The sequence below is a fragment of the Notamacropus eugenii genome, chromosome 1 (genome assembly GCF_028372415.1).
Source record: "Notamacropus eugenii isolate mMacEug1 chromosome 1, mMacEug1.pri_v2, whole genome shotgun sequence".
NCBI lineage: Eukaryota > Metazoa > Chordata > Mammalia > Diprotodontia > Macropodidae > Notamacropus > Notamacropus eugenii.
This window is the reverse complement of record NC_092872.1, coordinates 219,211,549-219,238,366: the sequence shown is the minus strand read 5'-3', so window position 1 is coordinate 219,238,366 and position 26,818 is coordinate 219,211,549. Positions and strand designations below refer to the sequence as shown.

Here is a 26,818-nt window from a genome sequence, read left to right as displayed (position 1 = left end):
GATTTGTCCCTTCATCCGTGATCTATGTATTGCTTATGGTCAGACTGGTAGAAGCCCTGTTTGCTGGTCTTTATTTCTCTGCTTTGTATTTTTATTGTTGATATATGTGATTAAAGAAGATTGTTGACCCCTCAGTAGTTGCTTTCCTTTTAGAAAAGCAGATTTAAGAACCTGTGCTAACAGGCCATCCTGGAATGTCAAGGTGCTTGCTGCTACAGAATAAGAAACAGGGACTCCCTTGATCAAATAAAGAGGGACTCCAACAACCACCTGAGGACAGTTTTTGCATGGGGTAAAAGGTATGGGCATTGGACCAAGTGTAAAATATAGGGTGATTTTAAATGGCCAAGAGGCACTTGATGCCATGGGAGGAAGGAAACTATTTTACTATCGACTGAAGACCCAATATAATTACTACATAGTCCAGTTTTTTGAAGATAGCATCATCTGCCAGAGCATAGCAACAGTAGTGAGCTGTACCCATGTCACCTTCTAGGGAAAAGGAGAAAGGCAACAGTGGGGAGCAGTTATGGGATGGCAATCTCCAGTACAGCAGTGAGGAGTAAGATATAAACAGAGCCAATTATGAGTTGGAAAGGAAACTCTTCTGTGTTCTTTACTGTGTAAATAAAACTATCCTATGTTTTAGAACCTCTGGAGTCTGAGTGTTTTATAAAAGGAACTGCTAGTTAGCCTTGGAGGGACCCAGACACTGATACTGAGGTTCCATTTAAGGGAGGGACAATCAGCCCAATAAGCAAGAGATACCCAAAGTGAATTAGCCCTTTTTGTTGGGAGAGAGTCTGACATACAGATTATACAAAGTCTAGATTTTTAAGTAGTGTCAAGGTTGTAGTTATGTTTTGGGGAAACCTTTTAAGAATTATTTATTTATTTGATTTTTTACATCACTATCAATTCCTGAACTACTTTACCTCCCACTTACTGAACTAAGAAAAACAGTTAAGCAAAAACCAATGGACAAAATGATTGTGCTGGAGAGTTCTGTATCCACGGTAGTGAGAGGAAGGAAGTATGTTTTATCACTTACTCTCCAAGATTACTATTGTTCAATATGACAAATCTGAGTTTGTCTATTGGAGTAACATTTCAGTCAGTTTCCTCTTCATAGCTTTGGTCATACAACGTTGGAGAGGCTGTGTGGTTTGGGCTTAGATTCATGAATTACCTCAAAGAGGTAATTTTATCCTACTGGGCCCACTTTCTTAGGAGTAACTTTTAAGGAAAACTGATCCAACGAACAGAAGTGATGACTGTGCAGACATTCTTAGGGATTTCATCTTAAAATTAAAAAAAAAAATAGTATGAAATCCAGCGTGTGATACAAACAATCCACATCTTGGTCATAAACTAGAAGTTGATACTTTGTGTCTGTTCTTTGACTCCTGTAGTTATAGTACACTGGTTTAAAAAAACAAAACAAAACTGTGAAGGCGGGAGATGCTTGTCCGTAAATAAAATTTAATAGCATTCCAGTCCCAATTAAGTATAAGTAAGTCCAGGAAACAGGATGTTATTATTGCTACCTGTAAATTATTCCAAAACCTACCAACAAAATACTAACATCTTTTTCCTAACACAGATGTTCTTGCAAAATTAAAAAAAAAAAGTGAAACAATATTTTATTGATACCAAATCAGAAAATTTAGCTAGTCAGGCACCCTGGCACACTTATATTGTGAAGGATGAGTCTCCCTGGGTATTCCCAAGAAGGGTCAGGGAATGTGAACAGGGAATATGACAGAAAAATCCTCTTGAATTTGATTGAGTACTGTAGGGAAGAGGATGCACATACTTCAGTGCTGCACAGTTCATGTATCCAGAACCAGTAAAGGGCCAGGCTACTTAAAGTAATTAGAATTTTCTCAGAAGGGGACATGCACGTATTTTTCGAGGAGCTAGGAACAGGAGAACTAGTTGGCTCTACGTGGTAATCTATAATCGTAGGCATTGACTTGATTTGATCTATAGAGGTTATTCAATCCTTTATTAGCATATGAAGCTCCAAGTCAAGTTTTAAAAAAAAAAAGGCAGATTCTAGGATTTGAGAATGTCATGACTTAGGTCAGGAACGTATCTTGAAATCCCAGCTTCCCAAGATAAACTTGGCAAAAGGTCATTCCTCCTCCTCCCCATTTGGAACAGAAACATTCTCATGATATACTCCGCCTCTCACAAAAATATTTCAGGAGTCACTTGGGCTAAATCTATGTTTCACTGGGCCACATCTTCCCTCAGATCTCAATGGAGGCAATCCAGAACTCTGGGGCAAAGAACCCTGGGCATAGTAGAGATTTCCTCCTTTCCTCCCCCCTTCCCAGCCCCAAACCACCAGTTCTCCTTCCAGTCTGGCTCCCTTGTAGCCATCATACAGGGGAGAAACCCTTGTGGGAAACTGATCTAGCATTTGTCTGAATTGTTGCAACCCCCGCCTTTCCAACAGTCACAGCTACAGATAAAAGTAGCCCTACTTACAAGAATCTGGGGATCATCACAAGGAGATTATGGGTTAGGTAGATAGATAGAAGAACTCCCATTCTTCATCTGAGATCAAGACTGAGCTAGATAGCAAGAAGAATACAGAAATGAATCTTTCAATACAGTGTAAACATCCTGAGGACAGGAATAGATTCATTTTTGTCTTCACATCCCCAACACCTAACACAGTGCCTGATGCATACTTTTGCCCGGATCTGCCATTTCATACATGTAGGAAATTTTTGGTGTGGAAACTCCCTTCCTCAGTGCAGATAAACAGTTCTTAGAGAAGTTACATATTTTGTCCAGGATTACATATGTTCCCTGGAAAAGGCAGAACTTACACCTGGGCCTTCCTGTCTCTTGGGCTGCCTGGGTACGGGCAGTCCTTTGTAAATATTTGTTGAGTTGTTGAATAGAGTTAGGAGATCTGAGTTCAAAACCTAGTTTGGATATTTGGAGGCAGCAAGGAATAGCAGATGGTTCCAGAGAAGCAGGATAAGTCACATAACCATAGAAGGCATGTAGAAGGGAACTGGTCCTCAGTTCCCACAATTGTAAAATAAGGGGATTGGCCTAAATGGCCCTTAACCTTTGATTCTATGACTTGTTGCTGCATTAGATGAGTAAGTCACTTAACTCATCTGACTATTTCTTCATCTGTAAAATGACGACAGTAATCCCTAATATAGTAGTAGCTGCCTCTTAGAACTGTTGTGGGACTTGATGATCCTCAGAGTACTTCATTTTTATTGTTGCTGCCTAAAGTCGACTTTCCTGCTGCCCAAGTTACATGCTTCTCTAGCTTGCTGGTGCCTTCTCAGAGGCTGTCTTCTGACTCTTCTTCATTTATCTTGCATGTACCGATTCAAGCATATTAATCAATCAACAAGCATATGTTAAGCACCTACTATGTGCTGAGCATATGTTCTAGATGCTGAGATATAAATACAAGGAATGAGACCATCCCTATTCACAAGAAGCTTCTGTGCCAGTGTATGTATTGTCTCCCCAATAAGAACAACATCTTCTTGAGGGCAAGTATATTTTAGATTTTGATTTCATTTCTTCTACATCTATCTTGTATATATCACTTTATGTATATTAATCAATCAAAAAACATTAATGTGCAGATACAAACCCAAGAAATGAAACCATCCCTACTGATAAGAAAATTTACATTCTAATGCATCTGTTATCTAAAATTTGGCTACAAGAATATAATCTCATTGAGGACAGGGATTTTTTCTGCTTGTTGTTGCCAAACAAGTGTCTGGCACGTAGTAATCACTTGATAAATGATTTTTGATAGATTGATCGGCAATTTCCAAAGTCACCAAATATGCCCCTGTATTGACAGATTTTCACTCAGCATCATGAAGTGTTTAACAATCAGAACTGCCTAATGCTGCCATGGGAAAGAGAGAGCTCCTTTTCTGTCACTGACAGTGTTTAATCAGAGATTGGAAGACCACTAGAATGGGAAAGAATAGGAATTTGTGAGCAATATGGAAAGTAAGATACCTTTCCAAGGTATCTGACAACTTAGGCCCTTAGAGCAAACAATTAGGTGGGTCAGTTGATAGAGTGGAGGACATGGAGTAATGAAGACCTGAGTTCAAATCCTGCCTTGGGCACTTATCAACTGGCAAGTCACTTAACTGTTATTTGTCCCAGGTTCTTCATCCTTAAAATTGGTTAGCAATAATGCCTACCTTCCAGGGTTGCAGTGAGGATCAAATGAGATTTGTAAGGTACTTTGTAAACCTTAAAGTGTTACATGAGTTCATACTATTATTCAGAAAAGGGTCTTCTTGCCCTTTTGTGAAGTGAAGAGCTCTCCAGCAGAGAGAGTTTGCCTGCATTTTCTGGGCTCCATTTATAATTACTCTGATACACCATCTGATTCTTAAAATAAACCCTAACTCCAAACACATGCTGCATTTTGAGTTCATGTCTTGAATTTAGGGATTAGAGCCCTGAATTGTAGATAGATACAAATAGAATCTATTTAATCTAAAAGATTAGTACATAATATACAGAACTAGAGATTGCATTTGTCTTTATTACCTGAGCTTAGTGCTTATTCTCCCTCTTAAGAGAGAGGCCATGTACTGTTAAAATATGCCATCAATGTAGCCTGGGATACCTTTGACTTGGCTGGGTCGTCAGGCACAGACAAAGCAACAAACTAGGATCTGGTGCCATTAGACAGCTGAGTACCCAGATTACCCAAACATTTTATAATTTAGCTGTCAACCTGAGTGATGGATGAAATGATCAGGGTTCTTCTCATCCTTGGATCCAGCTCTCTTCCACCAAAGTCCTGCTCCAATTACATTATTGTTACATGGAGGTGACTTTGGAAGGGCTCTCTAAGACACTGGTTGTGGCACATGAACTCTGGCAGATTTTAATAAACTGGAGAGACTTTTCATATGGACCTTGTAATGGATTTCATGTGTCATTGCAGCATGGGTAATGGGAAGGGTGCTCAAGTTGAAGCCAGAGGAAATGAGTTGAGATCTGAATTCCACTGCTTACTGTGATCTGAGGCCAGACACTTAATTCCTCTAGGCCTGTTTCTTTCTCACACTCTTTTTGGAGGGGAGAGGTTGCTTTTGTTTGTAGAGAACTCTTCCAAAAGAAACTCCCTCTACCACTGCTGCTGATGTGAGTCTACTAAGCAGCTTTTTGTTTTGCGGAGTTTCCTCATGCACATGTTGACTTGCCCAGTCATACAGTTGGATTGTCCCTGATTCCAAATCCAGATCTCTACCTAGTACTCCAGGGGCAGCGAGGTGGTACAGAGGATAGAACACCAGTGCAGGAGTCAGGAGGACCTGGGTTCAAATCTCACCTCAGACACTTGACACTCACTAGCTGTGTGACCTTGGGCAAGTCACTTAATCCCAATTGCCTCATCCTGGGTCATCTCCAGTCATCCTGATGAATATCTGGTCACTGGATTCAGATGGCTCTGGAGGAAAAGTGAGGCTGGTGACCTGCACAGCCCTCCCTCACTCAAAACAGAGTCAAGTGCAAATCATGTCATTATTTCTCTGATGGCATGGTCTTATTCAGCAACGAAGGATGAACACACATAAAGTACTCCAAACTCCCTCTCAGTTTCCTTCTTCATCGTTAACAACAACTGGGCTAGTTAACCTCTAAGTTTCATCCAGGCTGCACTGCTGACTCATCTCCATAGGACTTGCTCTATCATATTCCCACACTAGGTAAGTTTACCACATCTTACCATCACCCCTCCCTTCTTTTAATCTGCCTTTTCTGTGTTAGAGTATAAGCTCCTACATACAGGGCAAGGAACGTCTTTATGTAGTAAGCACTTAATATATGCTTATTGACTGATTGGTTAACTGATTTTCCAACTTTAGCTCTGTGATTTTATGACCAAGAAGTGGAGCAGGCTGCTTTAAGAGGTAGTTGGTCATAAATTTGGGTCTTCAAATGTAGGTTGACGACCTGTTGGGTATATTACAGAAGGATTCTTTGTCAGTATTACCCTGGCTACTGCAACTATTCAAATGGTCTGAAGGTGCATCATAGTCAGCGGTTTCTTCCATTATTAGAGATCACACTGTGATCACCTATCAACAGTCTTTGGTATAGCCAAAATACATAAATAAAAAATCAGCTTTTTAATGATGCAGATGAACTTACCTAGGATGATCTCAGGATGACAGACATATTCTGTCCCTGGGCCCAGATTTCAAGCATTTCTAGCTTGTTCAGGTCTTCCAGAGCTTGTATTTTATGGTCATAGTCATATGGTTAAGATTCTAAGGTCACCTTCTTAACAGGTGTCAGGACCCCTAAGATGGGTATTCAGGAATGGGGAACCTGCAACCTCAAGGCCACATGTGACCTTCTAGGTCTTTGGGTGTGGCCTTTTGACTAAGTCCAAGTTTTATAAACAAATCCTTTTATTAAGGAGATTTGTTCTGTGAAGTTTGGATTCAAGTCTGGGGATTAGGTCATGTCCAGGTCTAGGCAATCTCAGTGTGACTTTGAAGATTACTCTTCCCATTCTATAAACTTCTAAATTCCCATGGTCCCTCCCTTCCTCCATTCTACCTTAGCCTCCCTACATACATAATCTCAAGTTTTGAAAATTCTCATTCAGAACACAGTTTCCTGTCCCTTTACCCCCCAATTCCTACTCCTAATCCCCATCCTTGTCTCCCTCCCCCCTTCCCCTGCCCCTCTCTCTCTTGAATCATGAATTGTATTATATTGATCATAGTTCTTAGAGTTTTCAAAGTTATCATTTTGTAAATTGTTATCCTGATTCTGCTTATTTCATTCTTCATCAGTTTATAAAAAAGACCCAAAATTGTTCATCTTATGATACAGGTGTAATAGTAGAAATTATTTTTTTAGTTCTGCCAATTTCCCTCTGCATGTAATGCAACATCAAGGATCCCAACGTACACTGTGGAGGGCCTGCTGTACAGGTTCTTAGATCTGCTTTTCTAAAAGGAAAGCAACTTTTGAGGGGTCAACAATCTACTTTAATGAAGCACATATAGCACTCACTTAGTTCAGAGGAAAAAGCACCCTGAACTTCAGAGAAAATACAAACAGAGAAATAAAGACCAACAGACAGGGCTTTCAACTGTCTGACCACAGACAATACATACATAGTTACCAGAGAGAGAAGCACCAACATATGGGTTTTCAAAGCTGGGAGACTTCTTAAAACAGCTGCCCAGAGTCTCATCTGGCACACCAACCTTATTCCAAAAAACAATCCCAAAAGGAAAACCTCACCTCAGAGTATATATAGTCTTTTCAGGGCTGGAGGAACCCTGTGCTTCATTAGAAATTAACAAAAGGTGTCTGAGGTCTATTAATTGGCAGGGAAGATCTTTAATTTTTCTCCCCACCCACTATTAACCTTACACTGCATCAGTTCATATAAATCTTACTCATGTTTGTCCAAGGCTTTCCTTATTATTTTTCATCTGGCAATTTCTGCAGGTATTATTACTCTCATTTCATAGCTAAGGAATTGAGTGATGAAAAAACTAAATGACTCCACAGCTACTTATTTATATATTATACTGCTCTGTGGTTGTTCTGTTTGTATTATATCTCCTTGAAGGCAGGGATTCTACTTATTTTGTGTCTTCCACTCCATCCTGTTGTATAGGACAGAGTTCTGGGCACATAGTAGGTGCTTAAGAAATATATGCTACTTTGACCTTTGGAATGTTAGGCAGTCCATAAAGATAGATAGTTGAGTATTTCCACAGTAGCTTTTTCAGGGCATTTGTCCATCACTAGGTGGAAGAGTAATAGAGACCTGCCTTCCTGGGAATTGTCTACCTAATGATCTTTCTAGTTATCTGGCATTGTACAAGCCTATCTGACCTCTGTGGTGGTTGTCCCAATCTGGGACATACATCCCTTTATTAAAGTACAAAATGAATATGAAAAGTTTGAACCAGGAGACCTGTCTCTTTTCCATGCCAACAGATCAGTCAGTAAGCACATGGATGCTTGCCACGGGGAGGGCAGTCCACTAAGTAGGATGGGAAATAGTGGAAGTTGAATCCCTATCCACAAGCCATTTATTGTCCATAGGTTGCTCATACTCTTCTGCATCAGGCTTTGTTCAGTCATTCAGTTGTATTCAAGGACCATAACACACCCATGGTGTCCAGAGGGTTTTCTTGGCAAAGATATTGGAGTGAGTTACCATTTCCTTTTACAGTGGATTAAGGCAAAATACAGGTTAAGTGACTTGTCCAGGGTCACACAACTAGTAAGTCTCTTAGACTGGATTTAAACTCAGGTCTTCATGACTCTAAGACCAATGCTCTATCCATAGAACCACCCAGCTTCCTCAAGGTTAGGTGATTTCAAAGTTCAGGGAGTTTTCCCAGTTTCATAAGGAAGGGAAGGGACAAAAAGAGACCTAGGTTATTACCATTCTCAGTTCCACACTCTATCCAGCCAGAAACCAAATGTGGTGATCCCTCAAGTTCCCACTTGTGCCTTCATATTTACATTATTTCTTCTTCTTTTTTTATAGTGTAAGAGCAAGAGGTATGACTATAAAGTAAAGAGCCTGATCTCATAGTGCTTTACCTCTCCATGCTAGTCCTGTTACTTTAAGTCCAAGCCTTAACATATTTCTGCTCTTCTGCAAAGATAGAGCTACTTCTGTCTTATAGATGAGTTAGGAAAAATCAGGCTAAAACCAGAACATGAGCAAATTTCTCTACCCTGGAAAGAAGTAAACAGTCAGATTGTCTTGAGTTTATAATGATTCTCTTCCTTGTGAAATAAGCAATGATATTTGTTGCATGAATGAATGAAGAAATAATCTGACACAAATATCTTGCAAATATCAATACTTAACCTTAGTCACTGAATGGGCATTTCCTCAGTCAAACTGAGACCTGGGAAAGATCTTAACTTAAAAAGGCCAAGGTCTCCCACAGCATCCATGCCATCTCCAGTCACCCTGATTGACATCTTGTCACTAGACCCAGATGACTTCAGAAGAGAAAGTGAGGCTAATAACTTTGTACATCCCTCCCTCACTTAAATCCAGTTCACTTGCAAGTCATGGCATTGCTCTCCTGATGTCAAAGTCTTCTTCAAGAATGAAGGACAAACAACTACCTGCCCAAGAGTCACCACCTAGCAAACATCTGAAGTCAAATTGGAACTCGGGTCTTTTTGACTCAAGGCTCAGCACTCTATCCATTGTACCACTTAGCTGAGTTTAGAACTTAAAAGAATACCAAGAAGAAAATAATGGCAATTTTTCTTGGTTTCATAGTCTTGCTTTCCATTTTAGAAGAGAGGTTGAAGGAAGCCCACACAAAATCCTTCTAATGTAAGATGCAAAGATGCCAATGTGACTCTTGTCCCAAAAGGCATGCCTATGAAGGCAATAAATTTCCAGCTGAATTTTCTTCAAGAAATAGACATATTCTATGAGAGTAGGAATAATGTTAAGGAGTCAACAGCATTTATTGTCCACTGTATGCTGGGAACTGAACAAGGGACCACAGATGCTAAGAAGAGGAAGATAAGACTGGGCTCCATATGACCATTAGAAGTGTGTACAGTTTTTGATGTGTTGGTGGTTTTAAATTTCATATTAATCCACTCTTTTGCTCTGAAAAGTTGTGTTTTTTAAATCTCTTTCTTAATGCCATGGCAATAATGCAGCTAATGGAAATAAATATCAATAGCCTCTCTCTATTTTTTTCAATTAAATTGGACTATAATTTCAATTTAAAAAACCCAAGAGCTTCCTTCCTTAGAATGTAGGTTCTTAGAGACTTGAGCTCTTGGACTTTCCTAATTTGCATTGGTTTATACATGTGTTCAGGAATCCTTTTAACATAAGAGCAATAGATAGAACATCTATATGTTACTTTACATACATTATCCTATTTGACCCTTACCACAACCCTTTGAGATATGTACTATGTACTATTTTCTCATCTTACAGAGGAGGAAATCAAGGCAATTTGGCATAGTGAGAAAGATAACTGAGTATGGAGGCATTAAGGCATGATCTCAGTTCCCAGCTCTGCCATTTACTAACTGTGGCGACCATGAGCAAATTATTTAACTTCTTTGGCCTCAGTTTTCTTATTTGTAAAAGGGGAGTGAACTCTGAGGTCAGAAAGATGACCTCTGAGGTTCCTTCCAACTTAACTTTGACCACTCAATTAGCAAGTGCTAGAGGGGCAGCTAGGTGGTGCAAGGGATTAAAGTGTTAGCCCTGTAGTCAGGAGGACCTGAGTTCAAATTTAAATATTTACTAGCTGTGTGATCCTGGGCAAGTCATTTAACCCTGATTGCTGACCCAAAGAAAGAAAAGAAGGAAGTAAAGAAAGAAGCAAATGTCAGGGACAACAGACTCAAATACAAATCTCTCTTGACTACAAATCTAGCATTCTTTCCTTAGCACCAGGCTGGCTCTTTGTATGGTTGACTTACAGTTCTAAGTCCTATGGCATACTTTATTAAAACATGCTGAATTCTCCAGAAGAGGGGAAGAGGAGAGATAAAGGGAGAAATTTAGGCAATGTGAAAACAAGAGATATTAATAAAATTTGTTTTTTTTTTTTTTTAAAGAAAATGACTTAAAAGCAAGCTCTACAGAATAGAGACCTGCAATTTCACGCATAATTTGTATGTGGAAGTGCCCATCTTATTTGGTGTTCATTAAGTTCAGATTTTTTTTTTCACTGCCATTTTTCTTTTTAATAGACCAAGCAATCCTAGGTCACTTAAATAGAACTCAAATTATCAAACCAAACCAAATCACCACCAATAAAACCCAACAAATTTAAATGGTGCTGTTTTGTTGGATTTTTTTTAAATTAAAAGAAAAAAATAAACTTGATGAAAAGATCAAACTTAACCCTCTCAACATACTTAGCCAATAGCATCTGCTATAAGAAAAACACGAAGGACACTCAGAATTGGAGGGACAAAGTTTCAGTTAACATGAGTTCTGAACTACTCTTAGGTCAGTCTGTTAGATATGAGGAGCTTGACCATCAGTTATAGTGATCGACATAGTACTAATTTCAGTCCAGTGGGCAGCTGTTTGTGCTCCCCCAAATCCATACTTCCACTTGAGGAGAGCAACCCATTTTGCTGACAGTTGAAAACTGAGAAGTGAAGGTTTGGGTGGATGGTAACTACCGTTCTCCTCTTTGCCTAGAAGGCAGAGAAGGATGTTTGCTTAGTAGGGAGCTCAACTATGGCCACTTGGGAAACAGATGATAATTCTCTTTTTGTAAGAGTCACCAGCCTGGCACCAGCCAACAACACTACTCAGATCTTTTGTCGGAATGTGTTCTGAACTTATGGGAGAGTTGCTCTAAGTGCTGCACACTGTTCCTTATGCACAGGGTAGCAGCCTACTAGTTGTGAGATTCCCCTAGGCTAAAAATAATCTCTCCAAATATTCCTAGGGCACTTTGTCTGGATCTCCCCTTTTCCTCCATTATATCGTATGTTATATTAATTTGTGTACATGCATTTATGCTCACCCTCAGGGTTGTGCTAGTAAATATTTAGGAACTGGATCTCCCAAAACACATTTTTAAGTTTAATATGTATTATGAACATTTTCTCAATTACTTTCTTAAATCTAGACAATCAACAGTCATAAATTTGTATAATTTGTAGCATTTGCCAATTTCTGAGGTGCAAATGCTTACCTTGAAGATGTAACAATTAGAGCCCATGGAGTTGGTTCTAGCATACTACTATTCCCTTTCTCCAATAGAATGTAAGCTCTTTGAGGTCAAGGACTATGCACTATTTACCTTTATGCCCCTAATATCTAGAATAGTTTCTCTGTCAGTCTCTCCGTATATATTTGTGTGTATACGGATATGTCATCAGCATATATTTATTAAATGTCTATTATATCTATCTAGTATGATATGGAACTGAATCAAATTAAATTAAGGATTACTTAGTAGCACTAGGCAAAGTTGTCACTGGTATAAGTCAAGCTTGTTGATGTACATACATTATTATCAGAGTTGGCAATAGGTGTTAGTAGTCTGCCAATATTTCAAATCTATTTAATTCAATTCTAGCACTTTACACCTTTTCTTTACTCACACAATTACTCTCTTAGTGTAGCCCTCAACACCTCTCATGTAGATTATTGTAACCATCTGCCACTTGGTCATCCTGACTCATTTCCCATCAATCCAGTTTGCCCTACACTTTCCTACCAAAGTGATTTTCCTTCATTATAGATCTGACCATTTCACTCCCCAGTTCAATCAAGCCCAGTGATTGTCTATGGCCTCTATAACAACAAAAAAAAAAATTTAATCACCTCTATAACAAAATATTAACCTCTCTGTTTAGCTTTTAAAACCTCCAACAACCTGGACCTAACATATCTTTCTACTCTTATTGGATTTTCTTCCCTCTTCCACTTTCTGTTATCTAGACAAACTGACCTTCTATTTGTTCCTCACATAAAACATTCTATTTTTGACAACAGTGCCTTTGTGATGACCATTCTTGTAGTAGAAATACACTCCCTTCTCACCTCTGGTCCATGGAGTCCCTTGCTTCCTTCAAGGAAGCTTAGGCACCGTCTCCTGAATAAAAATCTCTCTCATCCACCAACTGCTAATTCTCTCTCTTCCCAAACTACCTGGCATTTAACAACATTGCATTTATTCTCTTTATATTTGCATAATCTTTATATTTACACAACTTACTGTCTTCCCTATCAGGATGTAAGATCCTAATGAGTAAAGATTGTATTATTCTTTGTATTTGCATTTCTAACACCTAGCACAATACTTGGGACATATTTGATATTTAATAAATGTTTATTGATTTATTACATTCAGCACATATATTTGAAATGCTTAGTATATGCAAATCCCTGTGCTAAGTGTTGCAGATAGAGACAGGGATAGGGAGAGAGACAGGGATAAGGATAGGAACTGGCCTACCATTTCATTACTGAACTTCTGGAAGATGAAACCCACTATACCAATGCAAGTCAGCACCTTCTCTGTAGTTTAAAGTAGAAGAGACTTGCCTAGAACAACTCTTAAAGTTGCTAGCCTGTAGGAGAGGTTGAGTAACTTTTCCTGGATGACTCAGTCAGGTTTTGGGCATAGAAAGACAGAATAGAACTTGTCTTCATGGAACTTATTTTCTATTAGGGGGCAGTATGGGGATAAAACATTTACTCAAATAAGCAAATGTATAATATGCACTTCATGAGGAGAACACCTTAAAAAAATCCAGAGTTGTATGAACTCAGTAGATTAGTTAGAAAGTGTAAAAACAGATGGATTGCTTACTGGAATCAGACTGAAGGTTTTCTGTTAGAGGTCTCACATCTTCCCTTTAATATTAGGTATGGCAAGTGGTCAGCCAGAGTACATTCCTCTCCCCACAAACTCTGTAGAGAGTATATGTTTTCCCAGTTAATCACTATGTGAACCACTGAACAACAGGCAGTAAATTAGGTTCTTTTGATGGGAGGATGTATGGGGGTGGGGGGTGTCTAAGGATGACAAGGTAAAATGGGCTTGCCCTCCAGCTAAAGGCCCTGGGGTCTAGCAAGGAGCAGTGGTTTCCCCTGAATATTCATACATTCGCTCCAACCTGTTCCACATTGGAGCAAAGGGCTCACCCACTCATCCAAGATCATTAGTCTTTCCAGGCTGAGTGCCTGTCTTTTGTCTTCCATTGCATCCTCCCATGCCATTTTCAGCCCAAGTCTTTCCCTTGCCATGATGTCTTTCTCTCCCTTTGTCTTTTCCAGCGGTGGACAGAGGCTGCTTCTCCTCTGTCTGTGGTGCTGGAAGTAATAAAGACTCTCTAATGGCTTTCTCTTTTTGCTCCAGCCACCTGGCTGCCATACTGCACTCTATTTAGACCTCTTGAGAATAGCTACTAGATTGTTTTAACAAGAACCTAATACCTGATCTTCATGGAAATCAAAACCTCCATTCAACTAGGAAATGTGTTCTGGAGCCTAATAGGTATTTATGGTAGCAAAAACTGGATTTTTTTCCTTTTTTAAAAAAGAAAAAAAAGTTTTACAAACTTAAAGTTGCTATGCAATATCATGCCACATGATTACCCTGAGAGATTAAAAGGCAGAGGGAACCCTATATGTTATCTAAGATGGGAAGGGCTCTCAGTCTGTAAACAGCGCATAGATAAAGAATGGACCAGCTTGGATACCGGCAAACAAATGTCTGCTTGTGCTGGTGTTGAGTGCCAAATGCCCTCTCCAAGCGGACAGTCTCTGATTACCCCAGGAACCTGGGCTACTCTTCCACTGAGCTTCCAGTAAAGCAGAGTGACTTCTAAAGGATGCTATAACCCTCCAGCTGAGCCCCAGCAGTAGCAGCACGGAAAACACCTGCCACAGAAAGCATCTGGAGCATTGAAGGAAAGGATCTCTTTAGCATCCATTTGGCAAAGTGTAAGAAGGGGTGGGGGTGGACAACTAAAAATTTTCATGAAGGTTAATATAGTTATTATAACTGGGGAAATAGTGAAGGTTTGGGGTTTGGGGGGGAAGCATCTCTAGGTCTAAATAGGCACAAAAGTTTTACTTACCTCTTCTTGCCTGTCTTATCTTAGGACTCAACATATTCTTGCTTCCAGCTTGTCCTTCCTTACAGTCCTGAGCATGCTGTCAACCTCCTGGCTTGCTGCCTCTCCCCCTGTTGCATGTCATCGTGACATATCCCGTCCCACTGGCAGTAGCTTCCCAGAGCCCGGCTTCCCCGGTGAGGTTCACTTCTCTCCACTTTCACAACTGGCCTTGGAAGGGATGTCTTGCATTTGACTAAATAAACCTTAATGTATTATTTATCCAGCCAAGAATTAATTCCCATCCAAACTAACCATTAAGTGCCTCAGTAATTACTGTCGATAAATCACTAGAGCACAGACACGAGGGGCTGGACCTGGCTCCTTCCCCTAATTGGCCACACTTCATCGTTATTAATACGCCTCCGTTAAGAGAAGCAGGAGCCTTAAGGCTCGTGTCCCCGGTCCCATGCACTATTTCTGCAGCTTGAGCTCGGACTCAAGAAGAATCGAATCAGGAGCGAGAATCTGAGATCCTGTCCAAGCCTGAGTTAGAGGAGAAGATGGGAGGGGAAGAGGCCGTCATTGGGGGGATGGGGGAAGGGCAGTGAGAGCATGAGGCTCATCGCAGATCTGATAAGGTCCTACATTAGGAGAAATAATAAGCGCACTGGTCCGCAGGGAAGTGTGTCAGGCTGCCCACTGAGTAATGCATCGAGTGAGATGGGGCTGAATCACTGCTGGGCTTGGATTTCTGCAAGGGTTGGGGGGTGGGAATGAGCACGAGAAAGGGAGAGGCAGGAAGACGGCAGACAAGGGGAGACGGAGAAAAAAGAGGCAGCCCGGCCCGGCCACCGTGGCAATGCTCCGAGGTGGCCCTGGTTGGGAGGTCAGAGATAACTCCCTGGGCTGCCGTGCAGGTAGGCTAGGAGGGAGCCACGGCAGCATTCCAGCTAGGCGCCTGGATCTGGCCATTTGCAAAGCCACTGGGGGCGATTTCTCATGGAAGAGAATGCCCCTCACAGAGCGTGATAGATAAGGGACAAAGAAATAATGCAACCATTTAAAACAGATCGTGGCAGGGGGAGGGAGGAGAGAAGTCCATTAATTTTTCTGCCTGCTATTTTTCCTCCCTGGCCTGCCTAGGAGGAATTATGTAAAGATCTCTTTCCCCGGTGTTAGGAGATATTTTTCTCTTAGAGCTAAATTGCACCCACTCCAGTTTTCTGTTCCTCCGGAGAACATTAGCGGTGGGGAGATCTCTGTGAGGAATGCTAACTACCACTATTTACATATCACAACCATTTTTTCTGAGTTAATAAGGTGCTCTGCCAACAGCCTATTTCTTTGCTCAGTAGTATCTTAATTTCTAAATGATGTGTGTGGGGTCCCAGAGTTTGGCTCCCAGCACATCAAATTACCAATCATTTAATGCTAATCATTCTTTTCTTTATATGCACCTCATGGCGAATCAATCCCCATCCCAGAACCCAAATCTGGGCATGTTTGACTAACATCTCAGCTTTTTCTGTGTCTGACTTTTGCATCGCTGTGAAGTCTTAGAGGACTCAGGGTTCAATTAAAAGTGGGAACAAATTACTATCTTATGTTTCGGTTCCCACAGTGTCATCCATGGGCTAATGTAGGGGCGGGAGGGGGGGGCAGGTCTGGAATGCTAAGACTATAGATGGGATTTCTCTGAGACTTTAACACCTTTTGGGACAACAGTTGAGAGCACTTGAGGGAATGAATGAATGAATGAGCATTTGCTAAGTACTTGCTATGTGCCAAGCACAGTGTAAAGAGATAGATATGCAAATACAAAGTTGAGATGGTCCCAGACTTCAAGGAGCTTATGTTATATAATGAGGAGAGATAACACATATAATGGAGTAGTGGCCAGGGAGGGCTGTTCTGGCTTGAGATGTCACAGAGATCTGGGAAGGATTCAAGTAGGTGAGCCAAACTCTGACTGAAGACAACAATTGTGAAGTTGAGAAGGGAGTACATTCTAGCTAGAATGCTTTCTTGAAAGGGGGAGAGAGGAATATCTTGAGGAGACTAGAGATTTTGAGTTTTCAGTGATCTCAGGAGGCAAGGAAATATGTCATGGTGGGACTTAGCAGATCCCCTTGGAAAGATGGAGAACTCAGAAGGTGGCAGGGGGTTGGGGGTAGGGGTGAGCAGAGGCCTTGCCTCAGCTGCCTGGCAGAAGTACTTTGGCAGGAACAGTGAAGGAAATGAAAGCCCTGAGAGTAGTCTTGTAACAGCAATTTTCCCTCTCCAAACCCTCCTGGAGAGATGAAAGCTAAGGGGAATTGCAGAGGCCTTGAGGACAGAGAGGTTGGTAACAGTTTTTCACAGTGTCAGTGACTTTGGATAAGGTTTCTTTTCTTGGGTCACTGAGAAAGGAAGGTAGACTGAGGGAACCAGCCAGAGAGGTAAAGACTGACTCAGACCAATGGTGGTCAATGGTAATTAAATGAATCTTATACCCAGGTCAATGCGCTGCATGTAACTGGTGTTCATTTATAAGCATAATCCTTTATTCTGTTGTAAACTGTGTTTTACAGCATTCACTTCTCATCAAAGGTAGCTGGGTGGAGCAGTGGTTTGAACACTAGACCTAGAGTCAGGAAGACCTTGGTTCAAACTTCACCTCAAACATTTGCTAGCTGTGCAACACTGCCCAAGTCACTTAACCTCTGTCTCTCTTAGTTTCCTCATCTGCAAAACAGAAGTAACAACATTACCTATGTCACAGGTAATCAAAGGAGATAATAGTTGTAAATTAGCATAGTGCCTAACAGATAGTAGATTCTTCATAAATGCCCATTTCCTTTATTTCCATGGAAATCAATCCAAGGTATTCCTGTCCTTCATTCTTGAAGATGACCAATGACATCAGGGGAGTGATGTGTTGACTTGGGAGTGAATTGGATTTAAGTGAGGCAGGGCTGTGTAAAATCACCAACCTCACACTCTCCTCTGGAGCCATCTGGGTCCAGTGGGAAGACATAGATCAAGATGACTGGAAATGGCCATAGATGCGGTGGGAGACCTTGGCCTTTTTAAGCTAAGCTCTCTCCCAGGTCTCAGTTTGTCTGAGGCAATGCCATTCAGTGATTAAGGCCAGGATCATCATTAATAAAATATAGACTCTCGTAGAGAACTGATCATAAGAGCTCTGAACAATTGTGACAGAGGACTGGGGATCTTGCTTCTAGAAGGCATGGAGAGCAAGGAGGATTTTGTAGTGGCCTACAAGGAGTCCCCAACATTAGTCTTTCTCTATGAGCAAGGAGTCATTTTTATCTATGTTTTGAATGTAAACTGTTCTTTCTTAGAAGGGAAGGCAGAGGGTCTTGAAGAATATCTCCCAACTCTGCAGGTTAAATCATATTTCTTTTTTTTAATGGGCAGGGCTTCAGTATAAAAACAAAGAAGAAAAGGCCACAGTTATTGCCCCTAAATCAGGAGGTTAGAGGGCAGGAGAATGTGAAGCAGAATGGAGAAGGAACCATTGGGGTTTGCTGATCCATACTGTATATGAGGCAGCCAGGTGGTATGGTGGATAGAGCCCTGGGTCTGAAGTCAGGAAGATTCATCTTCCTGAGTTCAGTTCTGGCCTCCAACACTTCTTAGCCATGTGTCCCTGGGCAAGTCACTTAACTCTGTTTGCCTCAGTTTCTTCATTTGTAAATGAGCTGGAAAAGGAAGTGGCAAACACTCCAGGATCTTTGCAAGAAATCACCAAATGGGGTCATGAAGACTCAGACATGACAGATGATTGAACAACACCACTGTGAATAAACTTCTCCAATAGAAGGGAAACTGGACTGTCTGCAGAAGACCATCCTTCAAGGAATATGTATGGATATACCCAAGTGCTGCCAGATGAAATATATGTATATATGTATATGTATATATGTATGTATATGTATGTATATATGTATATGTATATATGTATGTGTGTATATATATGTATATATATATACATATATATATATATATGCAAAATTCAAGAGTCCAAGAAAGAAGAGGAGATGAGTAGTGGCCACTGGTGTTCTTTGATAAGGGGTAAAGAGGTGGCAATTTTTCAACAGAACAGTTGAGAGGTTTGCTTTCTACCTGGTAACTAAACCCAAGATGTGAACAGACAACATCCAAAATCCTGCCAGCTCTAAAGACAGCACTTGTAGTGATTCAGAGGACCATAGAGTATACTGCTAGAAGGAATAAAAGAAAACTTGGGCAAGAAACTGGAGATTCTTAGGGTACCATGTGGTCTTATTCCTGATGCTCTTTGAAGGCAAAGGCTTGAACAGGAAGTCAGCTATGCAGTATAGAGGATAATATTGAATCTGAAGTCAGGAAGCCCTGAGTTCAAATCCAGCCCCAGACACTTACAAGCTGTGTGACTCTGGGCAAATTGCTTAATCGTTGTTTGCCTCAGTTTCCTTATCTGTAAAATGGGAATAATAATAGCACCTACCTCACTGAGTTGTTGTGAGGGTCAAATGACATAACCTACATACAGCTCTTTGCAAGCCTTAATGCACTGCATAAATTCTAGCTAATTATAATAATGAATACTCAGAATTATAGACTTAGAGCTGAAAGGGATGTTTGAAGTTATCTATTCTAAGATGCTCATTTCATACATAAGGAACCCAAAGGCCAGAGAGGTGAGATAAATGACTTGGTGAATGTTACACAACTGTTGAGCAGCCAATTTGGTATTAGAATCCAGATCTCCTGACGTCCATTATGGCAGAATCAGTTACCTTTCTGGGCCCACTGGAAAGTAATAGATGGGATAAACAACACAATAGTCCATCCTGTTTTTTGAGCAACCATTTAAGAACAACACCTTTGCCAAGTATTGCAGATAAAGTACAAACAAAGTGAACAGAACCCTCTCTAGACACTTGGATTAATGTTGGTACAAATATCCCTTGATGGATCTCCAGTTTAGCAAAGAATTATAGAATATTTAAGCTCATATTCCTTTGTATGGCTCAACTAGTTTCAATTCAACTCAAGTATTTATTAAGCACATCCTGTGTGCCAAGTACTATTGCACTGGATATACAAAGATAAAAATGAAACATTCTCTGATCTCAAGGAACTTACTTTCTACTGGAGAGTTACCACATTTATATTAATAAGCAAATGCAAAAGATATGTAACATACAAACCAGCTATGCCAGCCTCCAAACTCACATTTTCAACTGCCCATTAGACATCTGGAACTAGATGTTCTTGAGTTCATCATGTCTAAAACTGAACTAATCTTCCCTGCACCACCCCTACTTCCACCATAGAAAACCATCTTCGCAGCCCAGTTACCCTATTACTAATGAGGATACTCCCATTTTCCCAGCTGTCCTGGCTTGTAACCTAAGTCCCATCCTCAACTCTTCAGTGCTTTTCACTTGCCTGCCATCCCCATATCCAATCTGTTGTCATTTTGAACTTTGTAACATCTCTTTTACATATACCCATTCTCTCTTCTCATACTTTGCCTCATCTAGTCTGGTGCAGGCTCTCACCACCCAGGCTATTGCAACAGTCTGCTGGCCTCAAGTCTCCCCCTGCTCCAGTCCATCCTCCAGACAATCCATCACTGGTCAAAATGTCCTTCCTGGAATTCAGGTCTGACCATGTTAAGTGACTCCCATCCCTTATTCAATCAACTCCAGTGTCTCCCTAGCAACAGTAGAGAGAATACTGGATTCATCATTTCCTATCTGTGCAGTCTTGGACAAGTCATTTAACTGGAATGAGTCTTAGTTTCCTCATCTGTTAAATGGGATCCTGGGCTCACTAACTGAAAGCTGGCAGTAAGAGCTCTTATGAGGATGAAATAAGAAGGAATGGGAAAGAGATTTGTAGAGAATAAAGCCCTACTCAATATAAGTTATCCTTATTTATTAAGTAATAGCTAAGTGCAATGGACTTCTTTAGTCCCTGGATATACAAAGATGACAATCTATATGATCCCTGCCCTTAATGAACTTGTAAAATGTCATAATTATTATTGTTACTATTTCTCTAACAGGAAAGACATACCAAGTGAATTGTAAAGTAACAAAATGTGTGTGTGTGTGTGAAGTTGGAAAAGTTTCCTTACTTCACAGCCTATCATTCTGCATTTTTTCCTTCACTAAGGGAAGGATCAAACTGGGAGGAGAAGACCTCAGGGTTCCTGGGTAAAAGAGAAACAATTACTATTTAGTGGTTTTTTTATTAAAAGGGTCATCTCTTGAACAATTACTTAAAGAAGCCTATTCATTGAATGGGTGTATCTTGCTAAAAATGAGAATGCTATAAGACCTTAGCCTGAAAGGGCCAGGGTCTCACCTTGCATCCTTGGCCTTCTCCAGTTGTCCTGATGGATATCAGGCCCCTATATCCAGATGGCTCAGGAGAAGAAAGTGAAGTTGGTGACCTTGCACAGCCCTCCCTCACTCAAATCAAAGTCAGCTGCAAGTCTTGTCATCATCTTGATGTCATGGTCCTCTTCAAGAATGAAGGACAAACAAAAGGGAAGGAATAGAGCCCATCAATTCCTCCTTCACTAAATTATTGAATCCTATGGTTGAACAGAACCTCAGAGGCAATCTAGTCTAAAGTTCCTGAAGAAAATCCTCTATAAATCATATCTAAAAAGTAGATTTTTACTTTTCCCTAGAAAATCTCTGATGAAAGGAAACCTATTTCCTTGCAAGGCAGCCCATTACATTTTTGGATTGCTCTAATTTTTATGAAAATTTAGCCAACATCAAACTAAATCTAAGTTTGATCCAGGTAAATTTCCATCGGTTGATCCTGCTTTTGCCCTCTGGGGTTAAGCAGAACAATTATAAGCCTTTGTCAAAGTCACAGTCCTTCAGATACTTGGAGTTGTCCGCTATCATAGTCCCCATCTATACCCCATATATCTTATCTTTACCAGGCTAAACATTCAGGGCACAATGATATAGTGGAGAGAGAAATGGACTTAGAGTGAGGAAGAAGCATTGGAATGCTGCCTCATGGCCTTTCTACATTTGTAACTCATTTAACCTCTCTAGGTATCAGTTTTCTCATCTATAAAATGAAGGAATTGGATTCCATGACCTCCAAGGTTCATCCTAGGTCTATATCTATGATTCTATGAGCCTGTGACTTGAGATCTCTTTCCCTAAATCATCCATTTCCCTTTTCTGTCCAGGTAGCTTTAGTGTACTCCAGTGGCAGTACTGCTTTTGTTTCTGCCTCTGTCAGTCATGATTTCTCTTTCTGCTTCCTGGATTTCTTCACGTATTTCTTTTAATACACAATGTTGCCATAGGGGTGCATTGAGCAGGTAAGGAAGTGCCTGAGTCTGGGGAAGGCATTGCCATTGGCTCTTTTCCTTCCATTAATGGGAGGACATAGGCCTGGTAAAAGAGCTGGGAAGCAGGAAAAGTGTAGTATTCTTAGGTACGCATAGAATAGGAACCATGTGTACACCAGTACCAGTGGATTTGAGTTGTAGCCAGATTGGCAGTGATTCCTAACCTTGACATCAAAATGTAACACAACACTGAAATACTCACTAGAATAAATCAAGGCAACAAGTGCTTATTAAGTACTTACTATATACCAAACACTTTTCTAAATACTGGAGATTCAAAGAAAGAAAAAAAAATAGCCCTGTCCTTAAGAAACTCCCAATCTAATTGGGGGGGAGGGGAGATACAACATGAAACAATTATGTTCAAACAAGATACATATTATATATATATATATATATACATATATATACATACACATATTTGTATACATACACATACATACATATATATGTATGGTAAATTGGAGATCATCTGAGAGAGCTCATTAAAGCACTAGCAGTAAGGGGGACACCAGAAAAGTTTCTAGATTTTAGAGTCTTGAGGAAGTCAGGGAAACCAGGAGGTAGAGACAAGAAGGGAGAGAATTCCGAGTATTAGGGACAAACTAAAAATGCATGGAATGGGAGATGGAGTATCCTGTTCAAAGAATGTCAAGTTGGCTAGTACACTGGACAGGAGTAAGTTATAACAACACCAAAAATGTAGAAAGGGGCCAGGTTGTGAAGGGATTTAAAAGCTATAACACAAACCAAAACTTTTCTGTTCCCTTCTGGCTACAGTTCCTCAAAGGGCATTATCTTAACTCGGATTAGGAGCAGTAGGTAGGTTCCCATCTGCTGTCTAGTCATCCTGGGTACCACATAGATCCCAATTAGTATTAGGCAATGATACACTTGATCTGACTGATCCTCTAGGTGTGTTTGGAGGCAAATCTAGGAGCACCCTGCCTGCTGAACTTCTCTCTGTTCTCAGTTGCCAAGCCCAAGAGGGTTTTAATTAAAAATAACATGCTTGTGGTCACATTAAAAAAGATCTGGCTCTCTACTTGGCTGCTTTATCAGTGTATAGTGGTCCTGGATTAGATAGCTCAGTCATAACCATCATCATTATGTTCAAAAAGCATTTATGAAATGACTCTCTCTCCATAGTTCTTAGCTAAGGGCTGCAAAGTGAATTGATGTATGCAGCACCTGCTCTTCAAGGGTCTATACTCTAAGGCTGTTACTTACATGACATAAAACAATGGGCCAGTTGAGTCAGAAAATGAGTGAGTCAATTGAGTCTGTTGGCTTTATGTCAATAACCACCTCTGGTAGAAAATCTTGGTATTAAGCATCTGTAAAAGATTTTCCACTCACCTGGTAGGGTAATGAACAAGGATGTGACTCCAGCAGGGGCATGCACCAACAGAGACCACTTTAGAATCATCAACAAGTGGAGAGGAAAGAACATCTGTTCTTTATATGTTCATCACATTCTTAGGCATGGTGAAGCTAAATGTTACACATGTAGATGGGGTATCCCTTGGCCACCCAAGAGAATCCCCAGATTGTGGGGATGCTGAAGAAAGGATGCTTGAAATACCTGTAAAGTTGGATCACAGGATCACAGACAGGATCTCAGAGGCAATCTCATCTAACTTCTTCATTTTTCAGGTGAGAAAACTGAGGCCAAGAGAAGTAAAGTAACTTGCTGGAGATCACACAAGTCATAAGTGATAGAAGTAGGATTTAAACACAGGTCCTTTGACTCCAAAGCCTGAACTCTTTCCATTGTACCAGCTGATCCTTCCAACTCTAAGTTTCTCTGAATCTATGAACCCTATTGGATCCTTTAACCAACTTCATGAAAAAGCCAACATTCATTTGACTAGAATACTTCAGCCCTTCTCCAGCAAGTGGAGGCTCCATTCTAATCCCTCATTTCTAAGGATTTTATGGTCAATTTGTTTCCTTGCCCATGGATCAATTCCATTAAGAACCTAGATAAAACCATTGATCCTCAGACTCCATGGATGAGCGTAAGCCCATTCGCTCTTATATCAGTCAAGTGGGATGGGTCATGTGCACTATACAGATCTCCTCTAGATATAGACTCTAGTGATTTTCCTGGGGAGTTCAGTGGGTGAGTGGGGACCACCCGCACAATTCTTTCCTGATTCTCTGAGATATTCACTCTTTCTCCTCCAAACATTTTTTTAAAACTTTCTTCATATTGCTTATTTGCATACATATTGCTTGTGTCTAATAAATGGCAGAAGCAGGAAATGAAACCAAGTGCTGTGACCAGTAGACCTCTCCTCTTTCTATGATATCACTAAATGGCCTCTATGGTCCTTCCAACTCTAAGTCTCTCTGATTCTATAGGCTGATTGGTTCCATTACCTAATATCACTAAATAGCCAGTATGTTGCAGAAGAAGACTTCAACCTTCCTGCATTACAGGGAGGCTCCATTCTAAGAAACCTCTTCATTCCTTATGCTTTTATACTCACTTTGTGTCCTAGTCCACTTGCTTTGGAGTCATAAGACCTTTGTTCATATCCTACTTCTAATGCTCACTATCATCATCACTTAACATTGAACAAGTCATAACCTCCTGGATCTTGATTTTCTCATCTGTAATATAAAGGGACTGGGTTATAGTGCCCCTAAGAACTCTCACAGATTTCTCTCTTTCTCTCTCTTGTTCTTTCTCTCTCTTTCCATACACACACACACACACACGTAAATCTATAGATAAATATGCCTATATGTATATACTGACATATATACATATAGACATATATATAGCAATATATGTAGATAGATAGATAGCCTAAATTCTGAGAAACCTTAGAGGAATCTCATGTATTGATAAATGTAGAAAGTCTTGAAGGATCATGGGCTGGTCCAAAACTATATTGCTTCATTCTAGTGCTATGTCAGTACCTGTATTGGTATCAGGTGGCCCTGGTGGATCCATTCTAAGATGGCCTCAATGACCGACCTTCTTTGGAACAAATTCTTCTGGGTAGAGTTAGCCACAATCCTGGCTCAGATTCAACCAACTTCGGATATGAAGGTTGGCTGAATTTCATACCAGCAAGTACTACAGGCATTGTTCCACTCTCTAAAATCTTGATAGGTAGTAGACACAGTTGGGCCCAACATGTTTCTATCTGAGACACAGAAAAAATGTAACCTTGAGGTAGACCTTTGCTTTCTTGAAGACCCCTATTCCAGATTTGATTCTCAGCCCAAGGGAAGAATGATGAAAGCAGAGTGAGGGAGGAGGGGCAGCTCCATCTTAGAATTTAAGATGGAAAACCAGGAAACATCTTGGATGTACCCTAGAATTTTGAAGAGTAGAAATCAAAGGTCTTCGAGATAGACTTTAGATGGATTAGATTTGGATTAGAAATTTACAAGGAAAATCAGATCAAGAGGGATAGGAAACTCTCAAGAATGATCCTCTGCAGAAGCCAACAGAAGTCATTCAAATGAGGAAATGAAGAGCAGTTATTCAAAGAGTACATGGGCAATGCTTTAGTGTGCAACTGAAATATTTAAAGGTGTATGAAGGAAATGAAAGCAAGGGAAGACAAGAAGATGAAAGCAAATACATGATATGGAGCTGTTACAGTAACAACAAAAAGCTTAAAGTCAGCTGGTGCTGACAATGAATGTAAAGGACATCCAAACAGGAGTCTGTAAAGAGATGTTAATAAAAGAGAGGAGGACCAAAGAGGGGGCTCATGTGAGGTTGCTGCTTGAGTTGAATGGGATGATGATTATGATGACAGAAAGATGGAGTGTAGAGCAATTTAACTCTTATTTTGTTTCTGTTTTCTTTGCCAAGGAGAATAACTTTTGCAATGGAAATAAGAGAAGAAAAATGACTTATAGGGAGTTAATCCCCAAGACCAAGAAAGAACTAGTTACCCTTAATGACTTCAAGTCACCTGGCTCAGCTGAACCACATTACAAGCATGGTAAAAATAAATTAAAAAAAAAACAACTGGTAGATGTGATTGCTGATACACCATCAGTGACATCTGAAATCAATCAATCAATCAACAAGTGTGCATTAAGTGCTTATTACACATATGGTTACCTAAATTCAGAACTACATTTTTGTCCTGACCTAAGAGGATTTGTTAATTGCTGGATGTGAACTTAGAGACTGGTATCTAGATCCTGGGACTGGGTCTTGTTTCTGTTCTGTTTAATATTTTTAGCAATAACTTGAAGAAGACATAGATGACAGGCCTATAAAATTTGTAGATAACACAAATCTAGGATAACTAGACAATGTATATGATGACAGACTGAGTATTCAAAAAAGAAGTGGGAAGCTAGGATGGACCAAATCCAATAAAAGGACATCTAATGGTGAAAAACATAAATACCAACAAGTAAATTGAGAAAATTAGTTTCAGAAATACTAAATACTTTGCATGGAAAAAAAAAAACTAACATGATTTTAATGGGCTGCAAGCTCTGCATGTCAATCATATGACACAATAGTGAGAAAACTCTACTACAATTTTATTCTACATTGAAAAGCCAAGTGTCCACAACATGGGGAATGGTAATTCCAACATATTTTTCTCTGGTCAGACCATATTTGGGGTATTGTGTTTGGTTCTGGATTAGATCTTTAAGGAAGGTCATCGATAAATTGGAGCACATCCAGATGAGGCTAGCCAGGGTCATGAGGGACTTTGGGGCCACAGCATAAGCTCCCCCATCTGCTGTAATCCTTTACAAGCATATTCTTCAGAATCTCATTATCAAGGTAAATGATGCCCTCAATCCAGAATGTGGATCTGCTTCTGGTACAATGAACCA

The 26,818-nt window shown here is 40.2% G+C and overlaps 1 protein-coding gene across 3 annotated transcripts in view; it reads right to left on the bottom strand.

Moving 5' to 3' along the window:
- Positions 1-26,818, bottom strand: part of ARHGAP22 (Rho GTPase activating protein 22) — a 414,522-nt gene that overhangs the window by 341,657 nt on the left and 46,047 nt on the right. The window contains exon 1 of one of the 3 annotated variants that reach the window (XM_072627648.1): positions 14,626-15,116. The exons of the other annotated variants lie outside the window; for them this stretch is intronic. Within the exon in view, the coding sequence (XP_072483749.1) occupies positions 14,626-14,659 (34 nt within the window). The 5' untranslated portion in view covers positions 14,660-15,116. Of the gene's footprint in view, positions 1-14,625; positions 15,117-26,818 lie in introns of those variants that run through there. 3 annotated transcript variants of the gene reach the window in all.